The sequence below is a fragment of the Pimephales promelas genome, chromosome 2, assembly GCF_988280905.1.
Source record: "Pimephales promelas chromosome 2, fPimPro1.hap1.1, whole genome shotgun sequence".
Lineage (NCBI taxonomy): Eukaryota > Metazoa > Chordata > Actinopteri > Cypriniformes > Leuciscidae > Pimephales > Pimephales promelas.
In genome coordinates, this window is record NC_142770.1 from 1364021 (window position 1) to 1390850 (window position 26830).

The following is a 26830-nucleotide window of genomic DNA, read 5'->3' on the forward strand; positions in this document are numbered from 1 at the left end:
TCCATCTGACCTCTGGACGTTCCTCATGGAGACTTCTGTCATTTAAAGGGATAGATCACCCAAAAATGAAAATTAGCCCATGATTTACTCATGATTTACCCTCAAGTCATCCTAGGTGCATCCATCCATGATAAATGTGCATCTATCCACCATAAAAGTGCATCTGTCAATCATAAAAGTGCATCTATCCATCATAAAAGTGCATCTGTCCATCATAAAAGTGCATCTGTCAATCATAAAAGTGCATCTGTCCATTATAAAAGTGCATCTGTCCATCATAAAAGAGCATCTGTCCATCATAAAAAGTTCATCTATCATCATAAAAGTGCATCTATCCATCATAAAAGTGCATCTATCATCATAAAAGTGCATCTATCCATCATAAAAGTGCATCCATCCATCATAAAAGTGCATCCATCCATCATAAAAGTGCATCTATCCATCATAAAAGTGCATCTGTCCATCATAAAAGTGCATCTATCCATCATAAAAGTGCATCCGTCCATCATAAAAGAGCATCTGTCCATCATAAAAAGTTCATCTATCATCATAACAGTGCATCTATCCATCATAAAAGTGCATCCATCCATCATAAAAGTTCATCTATCATCATAAAAGTGCATCCATCCATCATAAAAGTGCATCTATCCATCATAAAAGTGCATCTATCCATCATAAAAGTGCATCTGTCCATCATAAAAGTGCATCTGTCCATCATAAAAGTGCATTCATCCATCATAAAAGTGCATCTATCATCATAAAAGTGCATCTATCCATCATGAAGGTGCATCTATCCATCATAATGTTTCTATCTATCCATCCATCCATCTATCCGTCTGTCTATCTATCTATATAGACCATTTTGAAAATTTTGTCTATCTATCATTCTGTCAGCTTTAAAGGGATAGTTCACCCAGGATTTAAAAAACAGCAACTTTTAGTTCCCTCATTTCAGAGCTTTGAGAGAAGGACAAAGCAGAATTTATTTTATTTTGGGATGATCTCTCCCTTCAATCACAAAAACAGCCGATCCCCTCCAGCAGACCAAACACACACGCGCCGGCTCTGGAGTGTGTGGTGTGAGTATGGGCCCTGTCGCCAGCACACGGACAGATGGTCAGCCGCGTCGCTTCACTTCAGGTGTTCGTCCGGCTCTCCAGTGTCACGCAGCAGATCTCCAGCTCCAGTGGTGTCGGGTTCACTGGGAGCGCTCACCTGTGCAGCGTTGCCCGGCTACCCTCATCTTTCATTTAACACGCCAGACCTGATACAGACGCTTTTCAGCATGCAGCAGGACTCAGAGAACAGGACGAGCGACCGCGAGCCCATGCCGAACGGAGAGGCCATGAGTCCCGACGCGCAGGACTCCAAAGGTTCCCCGGAGGACGAGGAGAGCCAGACGACCGTCCCGTCGGCCCCACCGCTCGAGTCCACGCCGTGCCCGAGGCCCAAACTGGTGTTTCACACGCAGCTGGCGCACGGATCCCCGACGGGACGCATCCACGGGTTCACCAACGTGAGGGAGCTCTACGCCAAGATCGCAGAGGTCTTCAACATCTCCGCCTCGGAGGTACCGTGAGTCTTCCTGGCTTTTTTTCATTATTTTTTTCTTGAGATCACACTAACGGTTGTAAAAGTCTTGTTTACATATAGGTGGTTGAAACTTGCTATAGAATATAGTGCCATTCCTTTATCTTGATTATTATGGCTGTTAAAAGTGTAAAATGTATTTTTTTGGAGGTTGCAAAAACAATAATTTCATATGCCAGTGGCTAGTAAATAAAAAACAGTGAGGAATAAATAAACAAACAAACAATGTTACATGTTTTTGTATTCTGCTAGTGGATACTAAATTAAAAAATGATTTAATGTTACACTGCTCAGGAAAAGTTTTAAAATAAATAAATAAAAGACGAATTTTTCAAACCCATGAACTATTACATAAAGTTATGTTTATATTATTCCCAAAGACAGAAGGAAGTCTCGAAGAAATTACCCCTGCGTATTTATCATCAGATCATCTTACACAACCAGACAGTTTTATCTGTAGTAGTTAGTTTTCTTCAAAATCACTTTACTGTGAAAATCACAAGAGCGTCATAGAAAACGTCCTTCAACAACCTGTTATCAAAACATCTGAGAGAGAGGTCAAGGCTAGAAGAGTGAATTATAATCTCAAACACACAAACAAGCAGAAAAGAGTGAGTTATTATCTCAAACACAAACAACCTTCAGTTTCAGAGTCGAAAGTTTAGCGTGAAGAAAGTGTTCAAACAAACCTACATGCGTTACTCACATTTCTACATCCGAAAAGCTAAAAATATGTACTATCATTAGTTCTTCAGCACATATTACTAGTACAAACATGAAAAAGGATTTAAATTAAAACCAATAAGGACACAAACTGGATTAGCATATTAACTAGCATAGTTAAAAGTTGTAATAGGACTACAGATCATGTTTTAATCAACATTCATCGATGCTAACTACACATTTGACTTCCTAAACCTAGTAATATTCTAGATGGTAGCAATGAAACGTACTAGGAAACCCCCACTGTGGAAAACGAATGATGTTTTGGTGTGTTTTCTCTCTGACGCGTGATTCCCCACCCGACGCAGATCCTGTTCTGCACGCTAAACTCCCATAAAGTGGACATGCAGAAGCTGCTGGGCGGCCAGATCGGGCTGGAGGACTTCATCTTTGCGCATGTGAGAGGAGAAACGAAAGAGGTGGAGGTCATTAAAACAGAAGATGCCCTCGGACTGACCATCACTGACAACGGCGCGGGATACGCCTTCATCAAAGTGGGTGTTAGTGATCACGTGACCCAGCGAACAAAACGCTCTAAGACAAAACAAACACAACAAGTTCTCTCAAAGGTTATTAACAAACGCTATTCTAGCAAAAGAACGTTCGTTTAGAGTTAATTGCAGTTCTCAGAACGTTTGATGATGGAACGTTTCATGCAGGTTTTTGAAAGTAACGGTAACACCCGACAAATGCGTACATAAAAATCACCAGTGGCGGGAAACTGTCGAATCACGAGCCAATCGGGCAGTTACTTATGTTTACTCAGTTTGCTGGGAAAGTTCGTGTCAGAGAGATTTAAAGAGCATATTGCAGGTAAAAAAAAAATCGAAATTTATAGATAACCTTGTATGAAAATACCATATGAAAAGTTAATGCAGGATTTAAAATGTTTTAAAACAACATAAGGACACTAATTTAGAAGATAAAGTGAGCGTTTCTTGGACTGCTAGTAAAAACGGCTTTTTTTTCAACGTCGCGTCATTTGACGTCATAGCAGGGAGCCGCAGCCTCGGCTCAGTGAGAGCAGGCTGGTGTTCAGTGAGAGCGCTCGTCAGTCAGTGTGCTTTCGTTAGTTTTTGCATTTTAATTTATCATCGTCATGGTAAATATTGTGTTTGTGGAGATTGCAAAAACTCCAGCCTGTCAGGACTTCAAGATCGAGTCCACAAGTTTCCATTACAATAAAAGTAACTGTGCTATATAGCCTATCTTTCGTTCCTGGTGCGGTTTGAGCAGGTGAAGAGACGGGATTTCTCCTCTCGGCTCGGAAAACACGGTCGTGTGTAGCGTTCACTTCAGATCAAATGATTAGCATCCCGGCAATATGATGGAGTTCAACATGGTATGCCGAAGCATATATTGATCGTCGTATACTACCAATGGCATCAAATAGTGTTATATAGGTAACTTAGTCATGTCATGCCCTAAATAAAACTTGTAATTGAAAAACAAAATTGGTTGTTTAAATACTCAAACCTTTAATGTTCTGTTTATGTTATAACCAAGGTGAAAAATATGTATTAAAAATTTACCCGAGTATAGCCTATGCTTTTAGTAGCCTATAGAAATATACTCAAGTAAAGTTTTTATACATTTAATAGTATATAAATCTACCCTAAACATACTAATGTCTGCTGGCCTGTTATAGGATCATAATAATCTGTACAATATTGTGAGCACAGTGTATATCGTTAGCGAACGTGTATACTATAAGCACGTCTCTCACCTAAAAGGCACCTGTCCTGTTCTCCACTGGTTCTCCTCACATCACAGCTCAATTTTTCTCTGACCATTCTGTCTGACATTATCCTGGCCTGTCCCTGATCTCTTTAGCATAGCAGGCTCATAACTTTATGGCTTGATCCGTCATACGAGTATTTCCTCAGCGTCCGAAATATCATTGCGATTCATTGTTTTCCTGTTGTGTGAATCGACCGCTCTCCCGCTCATTGCGTCACGCCCGCCACGCCCATTTTCAGACGCGGAAGTAAAATTTTCTCACAAAAACGACTGCAGAAGCTTCTGTGGCGTGTTTATACGTATATTTTAAAGAAAATCTAGTTCCTACATTGTTTTTCTATGCATTGACTCGTTGGGTCCTCTAACCTGCAATATGCCCTTTAAAGCAAATACTCGTGAGTCATCATGATTATTAAATACAGTGTATTGCTCAGAATCTGCTCATATCTGGCGCACACGTCACTACACAACTTAAATTGGCGCGCTTGTTCATTTGCACTGAAGCAATAGTGAAGATTAAAAAGCATTTGATGAGAAAAGACATTGTTATTTTCCAACATCCTTGTTCTGTGTCTTGTATTATTGATCTGTCAATCTAAAACACATTATTGAGGATGAAAGAGGAAGAGAAGATTTTGTTTAGAAGTAAGAAATGAATGCATGAAACCCAAACTTTATAAACTCTGTGACGTAGTTAATCTGGTTCATTTGTTGTTGTTTTTTGGGTTTTTTTGGCTTTATTTATTTTTATTTTTTTTGGATTTACTTTATTTTTCAATATGGGTTTGTTTTTTTGGCTAGGTGAAGTTCTGAATGGCCGGTAGCTTAAAATGTAGTTGGCAAAAAAGTTCATTTCAAACCCATGAACGTTTTTGAATCCCGGTTTACTACTTTAAAAGAAAGTCTCAGAAAGCTCAGAGAACACTTTTTATATGTTGACGATGGACATAATATCAGGGTAGTACACGTTTTCTTTCAGAGGATAAAGGAAGACAGCACCATTGACAGGATAAAAACGGTGTGTGTTGGCGATCACATCGAGGCCGTAAATGACCAGAGCATTGTGGGATGTCGACATTATGAAGTGGCCAAGATGCTGAAGGAGCAAACCAGAGGAACGCCGTTCACCCTGCGCCTGGTGGAGCCCAAGAAAGCGTTCGGTGAGTCCGAATATTAATATCACATTAACTAAATGCTTGTGTCATAAAACGAGAATACACACGATTTCAAATGGAGTGCTTGTCATCTATCTATCTAAAACACGCTAGATCTTTTATATAGTAGTACAGCGCCATCGTGTGGTCAGACTATGAATAACACGCTTCTGTTTAGATGTAGACCTAGGCCTATATTCACGATTTAAATGTTTTTTATTGCTAATTTTGTTATTTATAATTTCAAATGAATAATAATGAATGTATTTATCTTTTATATTTTTCATCAGTAAAATCATGAATATGTATTTAAATCTTAAATATGTATAAATGTATTTTTATTTATGCTCATGATAGATATAAACATGTTATTTAGGAGGACACATGAGTAGTAGGCTATATTAATATTTAGGCTATTTAAATACACACACACACACACACACACACACACACACACACACACACACACACACACACACACACACACACACACACACACATAAAAGAGACCTTATATTGAAGAGTACAGCGCCATCATGTGGTCAAACAGTGGAACACATTATGACTTGTGAAATAAGTCTAGTGAGTCCATATTATGTACACAAAGTATTTTACACAATATTTGTTTAGGAAATAATATAATATACATAATTAAACGAATTTTATCAATTGTATTCAAGTAGAACACATTGTAACATTTGAGGCGCTCATGAACACATAATGTCATTCAATCTTGACCGAATTCCATAGGAGTAACTCAAAATCCTGGAGAGGAGATTTCCTGAAATTACTTTTATAACTGGACTCCGTTTTGAATCACAGAAATGAACGGAGAGTCACTTTTCCCAGCATTATTTGTCAAAGGAAACGTTCCCAGGGTTCAAAGCGAGGCAGACGGGAAGCTGTCTGAGTATTTGACATCCCTTTTTTAATTGATTCATTATTATTAGCCTATTAAGAAATCATACAGAACAATGATCAGGAACATGTGAAGAGAGAAAGGGTAAACAATAATAGAAAGAGTATGACATAGCCTACTAAATAAATCAAATGTCATGAAACACTGTTTAACAAACGCACACTGCCTGAGAAAGTCTAATGTGTTTAATCTGCATATTGCGATATAGATATAGGACTACGAGCTTGTAATGGCTCTTATTCTTCAGCCGTAATTACAGTCTGTGAACAGTAAATACTCATAATTATCTGGGGGTTTTCCTCCCACAGGTCTGAAAAACAAACACTAATCTCCATCTCTACACCTCGACACGCTCGACAGACTGAGCACATTCGGAATTAGCCTTAATATGCGAGTGTGGCGGCTTTCTGTGACAGCAAATTACGGCCGTTAATAATTGAAAGGCCTTTGATTATCATTATAGTATTAGCTAATTGGATGTTTTAGAGTGATGGATTAGCCTTTGTAAGAGAAAGGCGGGTAATTACACTCCCGAACGCGCACTGACTTCACTCTGTGTGAGATGATCAAAGCCAGCTCTGCTAATTTGACGCTAATGTAGCTTGCTAGCTAACTAAAGCTAGTGATGCGGCTTACTTTTCAATAGCATGAATGTAGTTTAGATTTTCTCATTTATCATTGTATTTTTGAAGAGTGCAGTTTGTAGCGTGGTTTACTGTAAATTAGGTGTCTTGACAAAATATATTTTAAAAGTGGCTTCTCTGGCAACAAGCTACTCATTCAAAGCTAAAGTCAAGCTAACCTTCTGAAAGAATGTATACCACAAAATACAGAAGCTATAATTAAAGGGATCTCTCCCTTAGTAAATGTAAATAAATATTAATATAATTACCAGCAAAAATTTATAAAACATATTTTACAATTTATTAGTATTTATTACAGAACACATTAAAATGTGTGTGTGGTGTATATATATATATATATATATATATATATAATATTTAAAAACTCATAGAATATTGAAGTTAGGTATTTTGTTGTATTTTAAGTAAAAAAAGAAATATGATTAAAAAATATGCATATGTATATATTAATATAATTATTACTAAGTATAAATAGACAATATAATTAACAGCAAAAATGTGTACATTAACATATTTAATTGAAATATATATGAATATTTATTAGATAACATACATATATTAAAAAGTATGCTTATATACTCTAAATAATGTTTAAATATATAACATATTTTTATATAAAGTTTACGTTTTTAATTTTAAGAATTTAATTTTTATTTTAAGTAACAAAAATGAGTTTTATTTATTCTATTTTTAAGTAACAAAAAAGAAATAGAAAAATATGCGTATGTATAACAGAATATATTAAGATAATTATTGTAAACATTAATGTAACAGCAAAATGTATAAAAGTAGTTTTACAACATACCAATATTAACATAATATATATAAATATATATTACATAACATATATATTCAAAATATATAATTAAATATTAACATAAATAATATTTATTTTAAGGTATAATATTTTTTTTTTTTTTTTTTTTAAGGAACAAAAATGTTTTTGTTTTTTGTAATAGCCTTGATATACACATACACACAAGAATAAAACAACATAAAATATAATAAAATAATCTAATATAGTTTTATATTATATATACATGGCTAATATAATACATTAATAATAGTACAATAAAATATGATTAATAAAATACAGATTTACCTACGAGAAGCCCAGATAGCCTAAACAGAAAGCTGAAGCCTGGAATTTGCTTTCATCAATCGCTTTTTGGTGATTCAATCTGTTTTCCTGTTGCCTTTAAAATGAAGTGTGTGTGTGTGTGTGTGTGTGTGTCAGACATGATAGGCCAGAGGACGCGAGCGCCAAAGTCCAGCGAGGGCAAAATGGTGAGCGGGAAAGAGACTCTGCGCATGCGCTCCAAAGGCTCGGCCACCGTCGAGGAAATCGTAAGTTCAGCGCTGAAAACTCATGGACAACTTTTGCTCTCTAAACTCTTTCCACTCATCTCTCCATCCGTGTGTCCTCCACCAGCCCAGCGAGGTCGAGGACAAGGCCATCCAGAAGGTGGACGATCTTCTGGAGAGTTACATGGGGATCCGCGACCTCGAGCTCGGTGAGAGCAGATGGCCTTAGCTCCGGATATTCCCGTAAAAGCCCGCAGGAAAACGATCTTTAATTCCCACGAATTCACTGCATTTCATCATTAGCATCGGGGAAAACATAGCTTGGCCCTCGGGAACCGGGATGGAATAATTCCCAAAAATCTAATAAGATTACACAGTAACATTTATTTTTAGTCTGTCTTCAGAAAGGCAGGAATGTAGCGCCAACATGTATAAGTGAAACTCGAAAATTAGAATATGGTGCAAAAGTTCATTTATTTCAGTAATTCAACTTAAAAGGTAAAACTAATATATTATATAGATTCATTACATGCAAAGTGAGATATTTCAAGCCTTTGTTTGTTATAATTGTGATTATTATGGCTTATGAAAACCTTTTCACAATATTCTAATTTTGATTTTGGGGTTTTCATATAAGCCATAATCATCACAATTATAACAAACAAAGGCTTGAAATATCTCACTTTGCATGTAATGAGTCTATATAATATATTAGTTTCAACTTTTAAGTTGAATTACTGAAATAATTGAAATTTTGCACCATATTCAAATTTTTTCGAGTTTCACCTTGCAAGTCGTAACATGATGTAAAACCTCGTCACAAACACAGTAACACACTTTGTTAGGAGGTGTTTTTGATCTTGTGTCCTATAGCGACGACCATAGTTGAAGCCGGGAGGAACAAGCAGAACCCGGATGACTTCGCAGAGGCGCTCGACTCCGTTCTGGGCGACTTCGGTTTTCCTGACGTCTTTCTGTTTGAAGTGTGGGGCGCTCTTGGAGACGTCAAGAACGGCCGGATTTAGAGGTAAGAAAAGTGAACCAGATCATCTCATCACCCTTTATTTAAATCCAGTCCTTACAGAAAACCATTAGCGACAAATGCTAAACATGCTAACGCTATCTTACACGAACACATGCTTTTCTTCCTCTGTTCCCCCCCCCCCCCCCCAGAGTAAGTCAAGACATCTGAGAGGTTGATTTGTGACGTCTGTCATCTGTTTTCATATACTCAATCCTCACAATTCCCACACCGATCCCGAGGAAGAATGGAGAACGCCAAGGTATTAGCGGCTAAACAACGGGCTAACGTAAACATTTAAATGTGTAGAGCAGTACGAAGTTGGTCACACTGCAATTCCCACCGATCTGTATAGCTAACTAGGGGTTAAACCAATCTTTTAAGTTTTACATTATATATTTGACTTTAAAAGCATTACAATCAAGTATATGATAGCAGACATTAGCTTAGCTTAGCCTAGCCTAGCCTTTGTTTGTTTTTGTCTTTTGTGTTATGCATCGTGTTACAGGTGAAATGAATGATCTTTCACGATTAATGAGATCTTGTGACACGGATGGCTTGTGTATATATGAATCATCACTTATTGACACAGTTGAATTATTATATGTACACATTTAATGTGTAGCTATTAAACTCAAAAATCTGCTAAGTGTTTGTGTATTGCATATCGTGTTCAATGTCTGTACCCCTTTTGGATGACCTGATGTGACATATTTGAGTATGTGTAAAGATTAAAAACACTCCAGCATATCACAAATTTTATATCCGGAGACTTTGTACATTCGTAAGACATAAACATCATAGAAGGTCGCTCACAAAATGGCTGACAAAGTAAACGTGAAATCAAAATTGACGCAAAATTTACTTTCTTATTTCATTTTCTACCTCTTTTATAGAGCAACGGTCTTGTTCTGGATGTAAATATCCCATTATTTTTTTACATAAGCGCACTGTTTTTTTTTTTAATGATAATTGATAATTTTAATGGAATTGTTGTTCTTTCCCTCACCAAAGCGTTACGTACATTCCTGTACTTTTGTCCGATTTTCAAATACGTTTTTGCTTCTAATCAAATTTTGTAGTATTTAGATTCACCTCAGAACTGGTTAGTTTCATTACTGGATGAATCAGCAATTTTGAACTACTCTCTTAATTGATTGATTCTATGACTCACTCATAAATACACTTGTTTCATTACTAGATGAATCAGTATTTTTGAACGAATCTCTTGATTGATTCAGTGACTCACTCATAAATACACTTGTTTCATGACTGTGTGAATCAGCATTTTTGATCGAATCTCTTGAATGAAGGATTTAATGATAAACGTTTTTCTAAAAGTAACGCAAGAGTCGCCACCTACTGGTGTAACGATACAAACTTTATCGGAAGCATCAAGTTACTTTGAAAAGGTGATTTACTCTAGTTTAAGCGTTACCGTAGACATCAGTGTTTAGAATCGAGATGTTTTCGCGATTAATCGTGCGGCTCTAGCCATCGGATGAGCTTCAGTGTGCGCAAGGCCTCGACCGATAAAGGATTTTGAAGGCCGATACAAATATTTTTGGATTTTAAAATCCGATATTCCGATATATCGACCGATATTTTATTTATTTATTTAAACTGGACAGTCACAAACTGATAGTCACAAATTTTATCATGCTTATTTGAGTTAAGAGAACTGATGTGGATATTCTTTTAATTGTTATTCAAGTAATGTATGTCTCGTGACCAACTCAACGAGTGTTGCCAACAGGAATGGTGTAGAGCGCCCTCTGGTGGACAAACTATACAACTCCAACACTCATGACATGGTTCAAGCGTGTTTTTATTCTATTTTTGAAATATGCCTAATATCGGCCGACAATATCGGTCTGCCGATATATCGGTCTGGCTCTAGCCTCAGCAACATTACTTGCCAAAAAAAAAAAACATCTCTACCAAAGATCCAAATACTTGAGAGAACAATTGACCAAAGCAATCCAAATAAAAGAATTTATTCTTGTGTTTCCTCACACAAGAATAACCGACTTTGTGCTAGAAATAGATAAAACAAATTTGATCCAAGAGTAGTCGGTAGGCATTTTCCCCGAGTGTGTGGTCCTCCGTCTTATCAGCAAGGAAAAGGGAGTGTATGTCTAGGAAACGAGCCAAAACTGCAGTTTTCCCAAAGTTTCTACTGTACGTCTTCCTCTGCGAGTGCATGCGAGTTCACCACGCCTTGAAGAGTTCCCTGGCCAGCAAATCAAGGAAACGGTCAAACGGAGAAAAAGCCCTAAACTACCAGTCAAAAGAGTCTCTTCTGCTCACTAAGGCTGCATTTATTTTATTCAAAATGCAAAAAATACACACACACAAAAAAAGAAAGAAATATCGTGAAATAATATTTAAAATAACTGTTTTCTATGTAAATATAGCATAGTGTAATTTATTCCTGAGATCAAAGTCTTCAGTGTCACATGATCCTTCAGAAATCACTGATGATCAAGAAACATGTATGATTATTATCAGTGTCAATCTTTCCATGAGACGTTTAAGCATCACAGAAGCAGAGGAAGATGCAAGTCCAGGAGTGTGTTTCCCGCAATGCGCCGTAACTTCACTACTATAGGAATCATCTAGCGAGTCTCGTAACTCGCGGCTTCACTACTATAGGAATCATCTAGCGAGTCTCGTAACTCGCGGCTTCACTACTATAGGAATCATCTAGCGAGTCTCGTAACTCGCGGCTTCACTACTATAGGAATCATCTAGCGAGTCTCGTAACTCGCGGCTTCACTACTATAGGAATCATCTAGCGAGTCTCGTAACTCGCGGCTTCACTACTATAGGAATCATCTAGCGAGTCTCGTAACTCGCGGCTTCACTACTATAGGAATCATCTAGCGAGTCTCGTAACTCGCGGCTTCACTACTATAGGAATCATCTAGCGAGTCTCGTAACTCGCGGCTTCACTACTATAGGAATCATCTAGCGAGTCTCGTAACTCGCGGCTTCACTACTATAGGAATCATCTAGCGAGTCTCGTAACTCGCGGCTTCACTACTATAGGAATCATCTAGCGAGTCTCGTAACTCGCGGCTTCACTACTATAGGAATCATCTAGCGAGTCTCGTAACTCGCGGCTTCACTACTATAGGAATCATCTAGCGAGTCTCGTAGCTCGCGGCTTCACTACTATAGGAATCATCTAGCGAGTCTCGTAACTCGCGGCTTCACTACTATAGGAATTATCTAGCGAGTCTCGTAACTCGCGGCTTCACTACTATAGGAATCATCTAGCGAGTCTCGTAACTCGCGGCTTCACTACTATAGGAATCATCTAGCGAGTCTCGTAACTCGCGGCTTCACTACTATAGGAATCATCTAGCGAGTCTCGTAACTCGCGGCTTCACTACTATAGGAATCATCTAGCGAGTCTCGTAACTCGCGGCTTCACTACTATAGGAATTATCTAGCGAGTCTCGTAACTCGCGGCTTCACTACTATAGGAATCATCTAGCGAGTCTCGTAACTCGCGGCTTCACTACTATAGGAATTATCTAGCGAGTCGAAACCGTACTGACACTCAACCGCGCTGGTTAATGATGTCACTCATGTGTTGGAGTAATAATACTTTAATGAGTCGGTCTGAGATTGAATTAACGCTAGATGTTTTGCTATAAATTACAGACATGCATCAGACGAATATTTCTCATTTTTCGTAGTTATTTAGCTTTATTTCGGCTCTTTCTTACACACTAGAGCTCGTTCGCACATGCGCACTCTTCAGAAACTACACTTTAAATTAGAGCCCGACCGATAAAGGATTTTGAAGGCCGATACAAATATTTTTGGGTTTTAAAATCCGATATATCGGACGATATTTTTATTTTTTTATTTTAAACTGGACATGGTAGTCACAAATTTTGTCGTGCTTATTTGAGTTTAGAGAACTGATGGGGATGTTCTTTTAATTGTTATGGATCGTGACCAACTCAACGAATGTTGCCAACAGGAACGGTGTAGAGCGCCCTCTGGTGGACAAACTACACAACTCCAACACTCATGACATGATTCAAGCGTGTTTCGTCCGTTTTTATTTTATTTTTGAAATATTCATTTATCGGCCATTATAACTGTCGATACCGATAGTTTGGAAAATGCCTAATATCGGCCGATAATATCGGTCTGGCTCTCTTGACAAACTAACAGACGTAAATGACATTTGTATGTGTTCTACATACAGACACATATATGAAGATACGGAACATAGTTGGCTAACGATGCTTTCGGGAAACACACCTCTGGTTTGCTAAATAGAGCAAGACGAGCCCGGGATGTTCTGCACAGGGAAAGGCGTCCCCTGGTGTCCGGTTTTGTCAGGATTTGTCCGGATGTTGTCCGATCGGTCCACTGTTCCCCCCAGCGAGGCGCGCGTGAGTCTGCGCAAGGATGTAGACATGCTCGCGATCGACTCGCGGGACCAGTCCATGTTGGGCGCGATCCGCTTCAGAACGGCCCGTCGGAAGAGGATGTAGACCCAGGGGTCCAGGATCTGGTTCAACGTCGCAAACCGAAGCCAGAGAAGCAGCTGGCGCACTTTGAGCTCGCTCCCCGACAGCACGGTCTGCGCAATAAACACCTGTCCAAGCAAAACACACCAGTGAGAAACACAAACACACACTCGAGCATACACGCACCCTTCCCTCGCGGGGCAATGCCACCTGAAACCATCTCTGAATTAAATCGCAATCGAGTTTTGTGGTTGAAATTTAAAAAAGTAACAAATCCTTCCTTCACGGGTCAATTTGACCCGCTTTAATGAAATGTGAGGAATGCTTCATAAAAAAACCTAAAAACGCTCAAAATTCAAAGTGAAACTTAACCAAAAATGTATTTTATAATGTGTATCTGACTTTAGGACCCAGCGGAACAGCTCATTTGCTCAAATTTGAGACGCAAGCAGTGTTGGGTGTAACTAATTACTAAGTTATTAGTTACTGTAATTTCATTACTTTTCCCTTGAAAATGTGTAAAGTAAGGGATTACTCTTCATTTATCTGTAATTTAATTACAGTTACTTCTGATGTAATTGAGGTAAATACTGTGTATAGGTCAATCCGATCTCACAGCGATTCGTATGCATTTTATGAGGTGTCTAAATCGTACGACTGCACTCGTACAAATTCGTATGTGAATTCGTACGTAATTATTGTAAAATATGCGTGGAAAAAAAGTGTGAAATGTCAGATCAGACATAAAACAATAGTGGGTTTAACATCAAAATGTATTGTCTGATCTTAAAAAGAATGTTTTTATAATGTAACCTTCTCCATCTTGGTCAGTTTAAGGATAATTCATGCAATTTTATAGTATTTATTTGAAAGAATTAAAACAGATTCATTTCTTGTATTATTCAAACTTATTCTTGTATTATTCAGCTGGTTGAGATTGAAATGGGATTTTGAAAGTAATTAGTAATTAAAAGTAATTAAATACTTTTTAGACAGAGTAATTCGTACAGTAATCTAATTACATTGTTGAAGAGGTCATTAGTAACTAGTAATTAATTACTTTTTAAGAGTAACTTACCCAACACTGGACGCAAGGCCATCTAGAGTCATGAAATATCATGTTATATTATTGTTTTCCACATGAGGTCGGCAAAGACACTAAAATGTAAGATATTTTGAGCTGAAATAAAAGGGTAATGCATGAAATTCTGAGTTATTTTGAATTCAAGTTGAAGGAATGGGCTTAAATTACTATTTATTATTTATTGATCAAATCCAAAATCTCCAACAAATGTCATTAAAAAGTAGAAAAACAAGGCTTTCTGTACGAAAATAAATAAAAGTATAATTTTTGGGCTTCAAGGCATTTTGACCCGCGAGGGAAAGATGTGCTATAGAAAGTGCGAGGGAAGGATGAGGGTTTTAATAAAATAAACACAGTGATTATGACGCAAACACTGCGGGCTTTGTCATAGCGAAATGTTTATGAAAATGAGCAATGAGAATAACCAGAATAAACAGTTTCCTGGAATATGATTACTGGCTTTATGCCGATTACTAAATATAATCGGTCATGTTTTTAATTTATCTCCACAAAATCTGTCAGGATAGGATCTGTCATATTTCAAGAGTTCAAATAAACATAAAATGATGTAGAATATGTGGGGAATTTCGCTTAAGTGTCATGAAAAATAATAAAATACAATTTCCTCTGATTTGAGTGTTACGATTAATCATGTTGTGAAAAACTCAAGCAAAACAAACAGAAAGGCTGGAGGAGTGTGTGTGTGTGTGTGTGAGGCCAGCTGGGGTTTATCATGTGGACGCTGTGTTAAGGATGAAGCCAGCTGCTCTCACACCACCTTCTTGGATATTTTTCCAATTCCAGCAAGATATCAAATGTGTTTGTGGTGAACATGAACACTTAGCAATGATGTAGCGAATACAGCGGCAATGGAGTGAGCTTAGCGATGACCTTTACAGTGTTTACACACACACACACACACATTGCGTTTGATGGAACATGACAGAAAGACACATTTAGCCATGGTGAGTACAGTTTCTGCCAAATAGCTTCTATAATTACTGCTTAAATATGTATATATATACTCCTTTGTATGCATAAAGTATTATAAATATGCTATTTGGGCAGAAACTCTGATTAGCGTGGGTGAACCAGCGGCGATTCCCAGATGAACAGCCCAGCGCCACAAACACTTCAAAGCAATCGTGAGGAGCAAGTGTGAATCCGGATCACGATCTGAATTACCCGCCGGCCCGCTTTACTCGCCTCAGTCTAGACTCCTGACACAGGATGTAAATCCAGGGGTCACAAATCTGATTGCAGGTGGCCAAGCGGAGGTAGAACAGAACGCTATAGGGGTCGGCGGCTACGGACGACGCGACGACGCTCTTCAAAATGTACATCTGTCCAGGGAGAAACAAGGTTAGAGGTCATTTCCCAGAGAGCGTGTTCCGTCTAGTGACATCATCATGACATCATCACACTAGAACACTGGAATTCCAGAGTGGTAATTCCCAAAGTTCCATTTCAGATCATCACAGGCGAGCGGCGTTTGGCCACTTTTTACTCCAAACCTTTTCTTTGATTTTCAGTGACAGTAATCCCTTATTATATGAAGGAGAGAGTTTCTAAACTTTTTAAGCCCAATAAGTAGAAAAGTAGCCCAATGCTTCTAGACGTTATAGAATAACACTTTTTTTTTTGATGGTCCACTTTAGACATTCTACGCACCTACATGTCAATTTTCATTATATTTTTCGCCCTACCCTAGTCGAGGATGTGCAAGACGAACATTTGTGGTTAAAAACTATATAAATGTTTATTTTGTTATAAACGTCCGCTGGTTTGTCTAGATCAGATTCTTATTCCTCGGCTGGATCGTGTCGAGACTTTGAAGCTAGGGGTGTGCGATATGACGATTTTTAATCGTGGACGATTAAAATGTCTCCACGATCTGCTTTTGAAGAATCGTAGTATCGTGTTACAGTGCATTCTATCAGTTCAGTTCTGGCGCCTCCGTCTCTCAACTGTATAACGCGACGTAGCCTACACATGATCACACGTTAAGGAATAGGTACGGGACACCGCAAAAGTTCATTATTTGCATAAGCCTTGCCGGTTAAACATTTAATTCACGCGCTGATGCGCTGTTCTAACGTGCGCTTTCCTGACCGCATAACCCCCGACGCTCACAGGAACTAGAAGTCTGTCAAACAGCGCCTGAATACTGGACTAAGTTATCTCTCGAGTCTTATTAAGCTAATACTGTTAAATACACACAATGTTTACATAAACAGGCTATGTCTAAAGTGAAAGCAAACATTTGAGAGAATATCTGGTGTAATATGCGTCTATATTAAACGCGTCGCGTGCTGGTCTAATAGCAACAGGAATAAATAGTAGCCTACTGCCGCTTGTCCTTAAAGGGATAGTTCACAAAAAAAAAATCTGTCATTATTTACTCACTCTAATGTTGTTCCAAACCTGTATTAATTTCTTTCTTGTGCTGAACACAAAAGACAATTTTTTTTAATGTGGATAACCAAACAGTTGCTGGTCCCCATTAACTTCCAGGAGAGAACCTATAAAAAACTATAGGGAGACCAGCAACTGTTCGGTTACCCACATTATTCAAAATAACTTTTATTTTCAACAGAAGAAAGAAACTTATTCGGGTTTAAAACATCTTGAGAGAGTAAATTAAGACAATTTTCATTTTGAGGGAACTATCCCTTTAGTGTTAATAAAACAAAAACAAAAACACAAGGAGAAAATCACTCACTGACTGAGAACCTAAATATATCTTAAATAAGAATCAATTTATTCAGTGAAGTCTATGTAGTGTTTTAATTTCATATTTGTTCATTTAATTACTTCAATGCTACTGCTAAATACACCTACTGCATCTGAAAAAATAAAGCACTATTTATTTAATATGAATATTAATTTGTGTAATGTTTATCTTGTCTTATTTTTTTAATAACAAAGAAAATAATGACAAAGATTTTTATCTTCGCCACTGGCCTAAATGTGTGGCTTTCTTTTTTCTTTTGTTACCTAAGGCTTTGTTTTTAACATAGGGACATTAGTTTGGCTGTAATGAACAGCCACTTGCAAAATATTAAAACCAACTTGATAAAGAATCGTGATAAAAAATCGTGATCGTGATTTTCCTAAAAAAATCGTGATATGATATTTTTTCCATATCGCCCACCCCTATTTGAAGCTGCACTGAAACTCACATTTGGACCGATTGGACTCCATTGAAGTCACTATATGGAGGAAATCCTGGAATTGTTTCCTCAAAAACCTTCACTACTTTTCCACTTAAGGAAGAAAGAAAGACATGAACATCTCGGATGATGTGGGGGAGAGTAAATTATCAGGAAATTTTAAATCTGAAGTTAACTAATTCTTTAATATCTGCTATCACTTCATATTGTAACTAGAGCCAGACCGATATATCGGCAGACCGATATTAGGCATTTTCCAAACTATCGGTCTCGGCAGTTATAATGGCCGATAAATTAATATTTTTTAAAAATAAAATAAAAATGGACGAAACACGCTTGAACCATGTCATGAGTGTTGGAGTTGTATAGTTTGTCCACCAGAGGGCGCTCTACACCGTTCCTGTTGGTTCACGAGACATACATTAAAAGATCATCCCCATCAGTTCTCTCAACTCAAATAAGCAGGACAAAATTTGTGACTATCGTGTCCAGTTTAAAAAAAATAAATAAAGAAATAAAATATCGGCCGATATATCGGATTTTAAAACCAAAAATATTTGCATCGGTATCGGCCTTCAAAATCCTTTATCGGTCGGGCTCTAATTGTAACTTTATAAAGTAACATTGCAAGTGCATGTCAACTAACCCCAACCCAACAGAGTCTACTAATACTCTACCGAGAGTTCATTTAGCACACGATTGGCTTTCGGTATTCTTAGTTTGTTCAAAATAATCTGAGCGTGTGTTTGTTGGTGAGCACTTCCTGTTCTTCTCCTCAACAGGAAATGGCTTTCCCCCCATTAGTCTTATCAGCTGTTCTCACACAGCTCCTAAATGTTCCTCAACTCGCAAAACATGGAAGAGTTTCCTGTGCGAAGAAGCTCTGAATGCGTCATTTGACAAGTAAAGCATAAGACTTTACGGCCTCAGTAATGCACAGCAGTATTTTCGATAAACAAACAAATACTTAACATTAGGCAGGACTTAAAACAAGCAGCGTCACGAACGATTGAAAATGGATTCGGACGGTTACGAGAAGCAGTTCTCATTACATCACAGAGCAAGTAGGTACCAGACGCCACGACATCTGGATCTAAAACGGGCTGGATTTACAGAACAGCATGCCAAGTAAACAGATCGTTTGAAGTCAGATAAGGACGGCATGGAACTAAAGTCTGTGCAGTTGAAATCAGATCGACGTTAAAAGCGACTTTTTTTTAGCAAATTGAGGCTGTTCCAAACATAGTGCCTATGGAAGTGTTAAAGATAGGCAGCATAATTATGGTCCTAAGATACTTTTCTTGGGCCAAACTGTAATGCAGAAGCACATGTGTCCTCTACGGTGAAGGACACACTAATCCCAGAATGCATTGCGCTGAGCTAAATGGAAAATACATTCAAGATGGTGGACGAGTCGTTTAGAGCTATCAATGGTAAATACTTTTGCAATTGGAAATTATTCCAATTTTTATGCATTCTGGAGAGATGCACCAACGTCAAACTACAGGATCAGCTGAGCAGAACGGAAGAAGTTGCAGAACAAGTTGAGCTTATTTGTGGCATATTGATTACCAATAATGACCATTTTAAGAAAGCAGAAATTGTTGTTCATAACTGTATTTCTTCTGTTCAATTTCTTCTATTTATGTGATCTGTAAAGCTGCTTAAATCCTTATTTTTGAAATTTGTTGCATTGTCATTGCAGCAAAGTTGTAAAATTGGACATGACTGGACTTTTACATGCTAAAATCATGTTGGCATGTTTATATCTTATAACTATACCATTGAAACAGAGTATTGTGACGTGTGCGGATTGGCCCCATTCACTTCCAGGGAAGTTCATTATGTATTCAACATTATTTAACTTGTACTGAAGCCATAATATTTCTCTTGTTCGATTACTAACCCAGGTATCTCAATAGGTTCTTAATTGACATTGATGGTTTCACAAAGAACTGTGGAACATTTTCATTGTGAAAAAAGTTTAAAAAAAGGTTCTTTAGATTTCCACAATGTTACTGAAAGGTTCTTTGGAGAACCAAAAATGGCACTGAGTAAAACACAGTGCCACTTAAAAAAAAAAAGAAATTATAAAAAAGTTATGAAAATTTACTGTAAATCAAATGTAATGCACTAAATATTTATTATTATTACATTTTTTTTACTCTAAAATTACTGTAAAACCAAAGCCAGATATCTAACCGAGTTGTGTTCCAAATTTGAAGTTAATATCACAAAAATTTAAGTTCCCATGAGATTTTGTTTAGGCGTTGTACCAAAAAATAGCTGGGTGACACATATTCCATTGAATTTAGTCTTGGTGCATTCTCTTTTTAATAAATTTCAGCCCAAATATACTATCAAGGTATCTTACAGTCTTAAAACTTAAGTTAAAACTTAACAATTGGCATTGGAAATCGATGGTTCCAAGAATTTTAAAATGTTCTTCACCCTATGAAAAAAATTACCCTCACTGAAAGGTTCTATGGGGAACCAAAAATGGTTCTTCTAAGGCATTATGAAAAGCCTTTTCCCACTAAAGTGCAATGGAAAGGTTCCATGATGGAACTTAAATGTTCTTAATGGAACCACAGATGCCAATAAAGAACATTTGTTTTTAAAAGTGAAAAAGGGAGGGAAAAACTGGAAAAAATTGTTCTTTTAAGAACTTTGGGGAACCAAAAGTCGCATCGCTGTGAAAAAAAACAACAACAACAACATTTGGAACCAATCGTTAAGAGAAGATTTCGGGAACAATTGGTCAATGCGGTCTTAATACAGAGGAACTCACCAGTAAAGGGCACCAGCAGATGGAGGCGATGGCCATGATCAAGATGAGCTGCACCATCATCTCCACTTCGTAGTCTCGTCTCCGTTGCCTGCTGTCCTGTCCGCAACACACCCTCAGGAGAGTGATCACGCTCACCGTGTTGAGCAGGAACGACACGGCCAGCGAGAGCAGGCCGACGAGCGAGAAGATCAAGCCGAAGGTCATGTCTAGAGGTTTGGAGCTGATGTTGAGGAAGCACCAGGATCCGGGTATCTGGAGGTGGTAGTTTCCCAACCCCGCCAATGGCAACAAGCTAATGCAACCGGCTGTGACCCACACAATGGCCACCGTTGAGCACGCTCTCGAGTTGGTCATGGCGGTTGAACGCGAGAAGGGTCGGTTGATGCCTATGTAGCGCTCCATAGCCATAGTGGCGCCGAGAAGAAGCGGGCAAAGCCCGTAGAAGACCATTGACATGCCCATGAAGTTGCAAAAGTGGCAGTGAGGGTCCAGATGGCGCCAGTTAAAGTGCGTGATGTGGAAGGACACCACGATGGACCCGGTGACCAACAGTCCCATGAAGTCGGTGAACACCAGACCGCCGAGGAAGATCAGGAACGAGGAACGCGAGCGGCTCTTGGTGTGCTGGAAAGTCTTGGCCAGGACCACCAGGGCGAAGAGGTTGGAGCTCAATCCGACTCCGCTGAAGACTGCTGAGAAGTACGCCGAGGCGATGGTGTGGTTGGAAGTAAGGTTGTTGATGGAGAAGCAAAGCGGAGTCGCGTTGCTTAGCGCGACTGTTTCGTCGACGGAGAGCAATGATGAAACCATGGTGGCGGCTGATGAGTTCTCTTCTCCAGGGGCTTTATTTCATCCTGTGGACACAAAGACAACGCTTAAAGGTGGAATACCTAAGATTTTTGCATTCAAATATCCCAAAATCACAAGGCCAGTGTTATATATTTAGTTAAGATGATAACTTACAATATTCCAAATGTTTCAAACAATGTTTAAATCGCGAGAAAATTTAAATTTTAACCAAGGAAACAACAAGGGCGTGTGAGCTGGGAGTCGCGAGTCAATCGTGTCATATCCGCTTACCTCGGTTTCCGCTCGTACTGCGTGTAGTCCTGGACAAATGCGGTAGTTGTAGTTGTGCGTTAGCGTCTATCAAGCAACAAACGTCTGCTTGTTTCGCGCATTTGTTATGGAATGGAGCACAATTACTCTTTTCAATTATTCTCAGAATGTGAACTGTTGGCTGTAAAGGGGGTCGCACACCGGACGAGAAGCGTCGCGCCACGTCTAGGACATCGTACACCGGACGCGCACTTTCTCATCAGTGTATGGCCAGCAATATTGTTATGTTTAATGACATGAAATGAAGATAATGTCTGTTCTATGTTATGATTGTACTGTACAATTAAATACAATCGTTGCTGAGTCTGCATTCTGAAAACTTTACCTCAGAGCATCCGTTAACTGAATGAATTGAGAATCTCACCTGAAAAATCGAATAGCATCAGCTATTGTTATTCAAGCAGCTGATTTCTGTAAATGAATGCAAAACTAAATGCATATTGCAGCATCAGGATCCATTAGCAACGATTTGAGACAAAAATAAGTCACTTCGTCCAGTGACTCGTACAGTAACATCTGTGATAACTACTTTTAAACCTGACTTTTCTTGCGGTTATTTCAGTTTAATGAAAAACAAGCATGTCATTAAACGCAACATTTATAGAAATCGAACTTTACCTCATCCATGACAACTATTTTTCGATTCCCGTCTGACTGTCGAGTTGAAAACAACAGTTCCCATCATTCCGCGTTCCTCCACGGCGTCATCAAGCACAAGGCCGTTGTTTTGAATGTAGCGCCCTCTAGCGGCATAAAATCTTAGGTATTCCACCTTTAAGGGTTAGTTCATCAAAATTACTCATAATGGTGTGTGCACACCAAAAGCGAAGCAAAAATTCGCATTGCATCATTCGCGGAATGTTTCTTGTTTTTCACATCACTCGCGCAAATTAAAACCATCTGTAAACCTGAGCTTCCAAACTAATCTTGTTACCCACCATATTTATTTAAAAAATATTTAGTATATCCCGCAAGTCCAACTTGAATGCTCCTCAACAAGAAGTGTCATCAAGTAGGGGCGTGTCCAAGTGCGTCATCGAGTCCCGTTTTAGCCCCGCCCACAAAATCCAGAACACAGAAATGGTAAAAAAACTGTCTAACTCCACAATTCAGTACTTCACTGTTCACAAACTTTGTAATGTTTTTTAGCAATACATTTCTAACATTTATAATGTGTTTAGAATCTTTTTTTAGAATTGCCTTTACCGGGGACTTACTAATTTACCCTAAACCAAAATTCACCTTACTTAAATTAAATCTGTTCGTTTACGAACTCTTTATGCAAGTTTTGGGTGAACAGACTTGTGGAGGGAAATCTCTTTTCTTCATTTGTGTTCCAAAGATGAATGAAAGTGGGTTTGGAACAACATGGGGGCGAGGAAACGATGACAGAACTTTCTTTTTTGTTTAAACTAACCCTTTAGTAAACATTGCTAGGCACTGTATTTGCCAGGATTGTGTACTAATGTACGCCACATGATGTGTTGGAACATTGTTTTGCAGGCAAACGGGAAAAACTAGTCACATCTCTGCATGTTGTTTTCCCAACGTCTTGAGCAATAGTACAGGACAGTTGATTCCAAGCAGACGTTCAACCGCAAAACAGAGGCTAAAACATGGACTAGGCTATATTAGACGTCAACAGGAAACGTCAAATATCTGACGAGTCCAATCTACAAAATAAATGTATGGTACTGTGACGGTTCCTTTCAAATGTGTACCATCATAACAACAGTAAACAAACTCAAACATAACATTTGCGTAAACAATTAGTCCACGTAGAACTATAATTAACCTAAAACACGCTAATGTGTTAAATCATGCTAGCAACATGCTTATCATGTAAACAATGTGTTAAATCATGCTAGCAACCGGTTAAAACATGTTAACATGTAAAATCATACTAGCAACACACATGTTAAATATGCTAACAGTGTGTTAAAATAATGCTTTGCTTCATGCTAGCAATGCTGTATTCAAGCTAACAACATGTTAAATAATGCTAGAAAACAACATGTTAAATCATAGTAGCAACATGCTTATCATGTTAACAATGTGTTATATCATGCTAGCAACATGCCAAACCATGCTAGCAAAATGTAAAATCATATTAGCAAAATGCTAGAAACTAGTAATTCATGCTAGCAATGTGCTTTTAAGTTATTTACACTTTCAGACAAGCTAACAGCTAATTTGGTTCACAAACTTTCCCATCTAATTATTTTATAAAACATTCTATATGTAATAAAATTTAACTCAACTGCTGGGTTACTTTTAACCCAACTGGTTTTTAATCCAATGCATTGAGTTTAAATAACCCACAGTTGGGAAGGTGCTATAGCAAATTTTTAACCCAACATTATTAAGGGAGTATCATTATCAGCTGAGGCCACGAGTTACAGTGATTTTAACATGACAAAGAGGATTCTTTGTTTACAATAATATCACTTAACCATTTGAACTCACTTTAACGGTAATGTTAATTCATGCTAAAAACACACTTGTAGCCCTAAGGCTAGTAGAAGCGTTGTGGATCTACACAAAAACACCAGGATCTCATGAATGTCTATGAGCCACACCCTTATTTAACGACACATAAATCTGCCTCCGGTGTTTCCCTAAGGAATGTGAAGTAGCTCCTCTCCACTTTGGCCATTAAACATGAGTGGCTTCATCCACAAAACCCTTCAGATCGATACCATTATTTATCATCAGGCAAAAGGCTAAACATGGGAATACATTCGGGGACTGAGGATGCCGTCTCCACTCGTGGGTTCCTGTAATCGCTGCTAATGAGGATAGAGTAGACAGAAACCTGAGGCTGGTAATGGTGTTTATGTGTCTCTCTTAGCAGCATAATTCCAAAACAAACTCCATTAGCCAAACAGAGACCTTTGCACGGTGCGCTTGTAATCGAATTCGATAAAATGAGCCCCAGAAATAAGCTTAGCGAATGTCAGCGCCAGAGAGTGGGCTGGGAAATCCAGGATTCGTTTCCATGCGTACGCATTCTCATCTTTAAGGATTTCAGTGTGGGTGAAAAATCAGCAAAAGAGAGATGTGACATTATTTATCAAATGTGATTATGGCTATATTTGAATGCATTTGACAGATGCTTTTATCCAAAGTGACTTACTTTGAATTTCAAGGTGCATCACACCATTATATGATTCATTATCATCTAAAGATTAAAGGTTCTTGCAACAACACTTATTATTAATAACTACTTTAATCCCCCTGTGTTGAAAAATCAAGCTTTTAATGTTGTTTATAAGCCTATGTGGTGTTTTTAATGTGCTTAAGACACAAGTGGACAGCATTGCTGAGTATTTCCTCCTCAAAACTGCAGAGAACCAAAAGACAGTCTCTTGTGATCATCAGCCAGTGGACCTGAGCTGAGTGAGTGAGTGGAGGCGGGACTCATTTACATATTCATAGAACCACATATACTAAATGTTTATTTAAAATGAGACAAATCTGATATTATTTTAATCTCCAATCTGTTTTTTTAACAGTTGATATAGTTCTTTAATGCTTCGACACTAGTAGGGTTTAAATCCCTGTTGTGCAGTTGGGGCATGTTGTCACACTATGTTACTTACAAATATGCTATTATATTCTATACTTGTATGACTTGTAACATGTAAATAAAGACTGAGAGTCAATGTTCAGAAATGATTAATTGTTATTTTGTTTTGAACTATGCTGTATAGCTGTGTTCTCCAGTGTGTTTGTTGTGAAACTCAAAAATTTATTTATTTTTAATTATTAAAAATGCCATTATTTTATATTAAAACGTTAATTATTGTATTTTATTAAGGAAATATTTTGGTTTGACTTGTATATATATATATATTTTTTTTTTATTAGATCAGATAGCATTTTAATCTGTAATTTGGTCATGTATCAATGAACCACACCTATGGGGCATGTTGTCACATTCCACTTCCATTCTTTCAGGGTAAATCAAGAAAAAATATACACTGTATTAATAAACCAAAACCACATAATTGTACTAGACGTGTGGGAAATTAATGTGAGCAAAAATAAATACTCTAAACCCTAAGTGGATTTACACAAACAAAAGCGTTACACAGACAAAAGAAAGTCAAAAAGCGTTCTCCCCTAGTTCAAACACAAGATTAAAATAATCCACTAATATGACCCATTTGTAACATAGATATAAATAAAGATATAATTTGGATTATATGTAACATTTAGTTCCCTTGTTTTAAAAACATATTTGTTTTTCCTACACTAACCATAGGCTAGTAGTTAACGGTGGTTGTACAAATGGCAATCAATCCGCCAAAGACGTGGTTACACTTTTACAATAAAATCATGGATCGTTTTCGTAAGGGTGAAGTTTTGCACCTGCCGACTATTCGTTAAACTTTGTACCACTTACATGTTCATGTTGATTCAATTTTGGCATTCATGTTGTTGTGGTTGACAAGTTTACAAAAGTAGCCTATTCTTTTGAACAGAAGTGCATCCACGCCGAGTAAAACATCCAAATAAACATAACTCCTCCGCGCGCCGTTCAACTCGTCCGTTAAAGTCGACAATGAGAAACATTAATGAATTCAAAACGTGACGTTTACCTGAGAAGAACCCGCGAAAGTCTGGCGCGAATTCCGTCAGTCTCCAGAGATCCTCGAGCTCTGCCTCCATCACCTCCATCCTGATAAACACACACACACTCCTCCGCTCTTCGGCTCAAATACACGCACGACTGTGAGGATGATGATGGTCTTGAAACACATCATCCTGTTCCTCCTTCCTCGCGCTTTAGCGCCACTATTCCCGGAAGAGCCGGATCATCCTGAAAGAGTATTTGGACCTCCGCCAGCAACTTCTAAAACTAAAATCAATAACCAGAAATTCTCCTATATGAAATGGAAGCTCATTTCCGTAACATTTTTTTTTGTTCTTATATAGGCTAATGGAAATGGCTCATAGCCGACAGCATACCAACAATTTAGATTGATCGAAAACATGTTTGGATGAACGGCCTCTAAATCGTCTGTTTGTTTGTTTTTGGATATTGATTGTAGGAAAATGCTTTTGC

General features: G+C 38.0%; 2 protein-coding genes across 3 annotated transcripts; one reads left to right on the top strand and one right to left on the bottom strand.

Annotated features, from left to right (window-relative positions):
• Positions 1–1202: 1202 nt before the first annotated feature.
• Positions 1203–9945, top strand: gipc3 (GIPC PDZ domain containing family, member 3). The gene is made up of 7 exons (XM_039682885.2): positions 1203–1570; positions 2622–2807; positions 5033–5213; positions 8008–8117; positions 8203–8284; positions 8949–9102; positions 9249–9945. The coding sequence occupies exons 1-6, from the start codon at positions 1286–1288 to the stop codon at positions 9098–9100; spliced, it is 996 nt and encodes a 331-aa protein (XP_039538819.2). The 5' UTR covers positions 1203–1285; the 3' UTR covers positions 9101–9102; positions 9249–9945.
• Positions 9946–11077: 1132 nt separating this feature from the next.
• Positions 11078–26520, bottom strand: tbxa2r (thromboxane A2 receptor). 2 transcript variants are annotated; one of them, XM_039683003.2, is made up of 4 exons: positions 26364–26520; positions 20641–21494; positions 15883–16019; positions 13520–13720 (listed from the first exon to the last, which is right to left on the bottom strand). In XM_039683003.2, the coding sequence occupies exons 2-4, from the start codon at positions 21448–21450 to the stop codon at positions 13639–13641; spliced, it is 1029 nt and encodes a 342-aa protein (XP_039538937.2). In that variant the 5' UTR covers positions 21451–21494; positions 26364–26520; the 3' UTR covers positions 13520–13638. The 2 variants fall into 2 exon arrangements, with proteins under 2 accessions (XP_039538936.2, XP_039538937.2); XM_039683002.2 differs by lacking the exon at positions 15883–16019 and having other exon boundaries at positions 11078–13720; positions 26364–26516.
• Between the last annotated feature and the right edge of the window lie 310 nt (positions 26521–26830).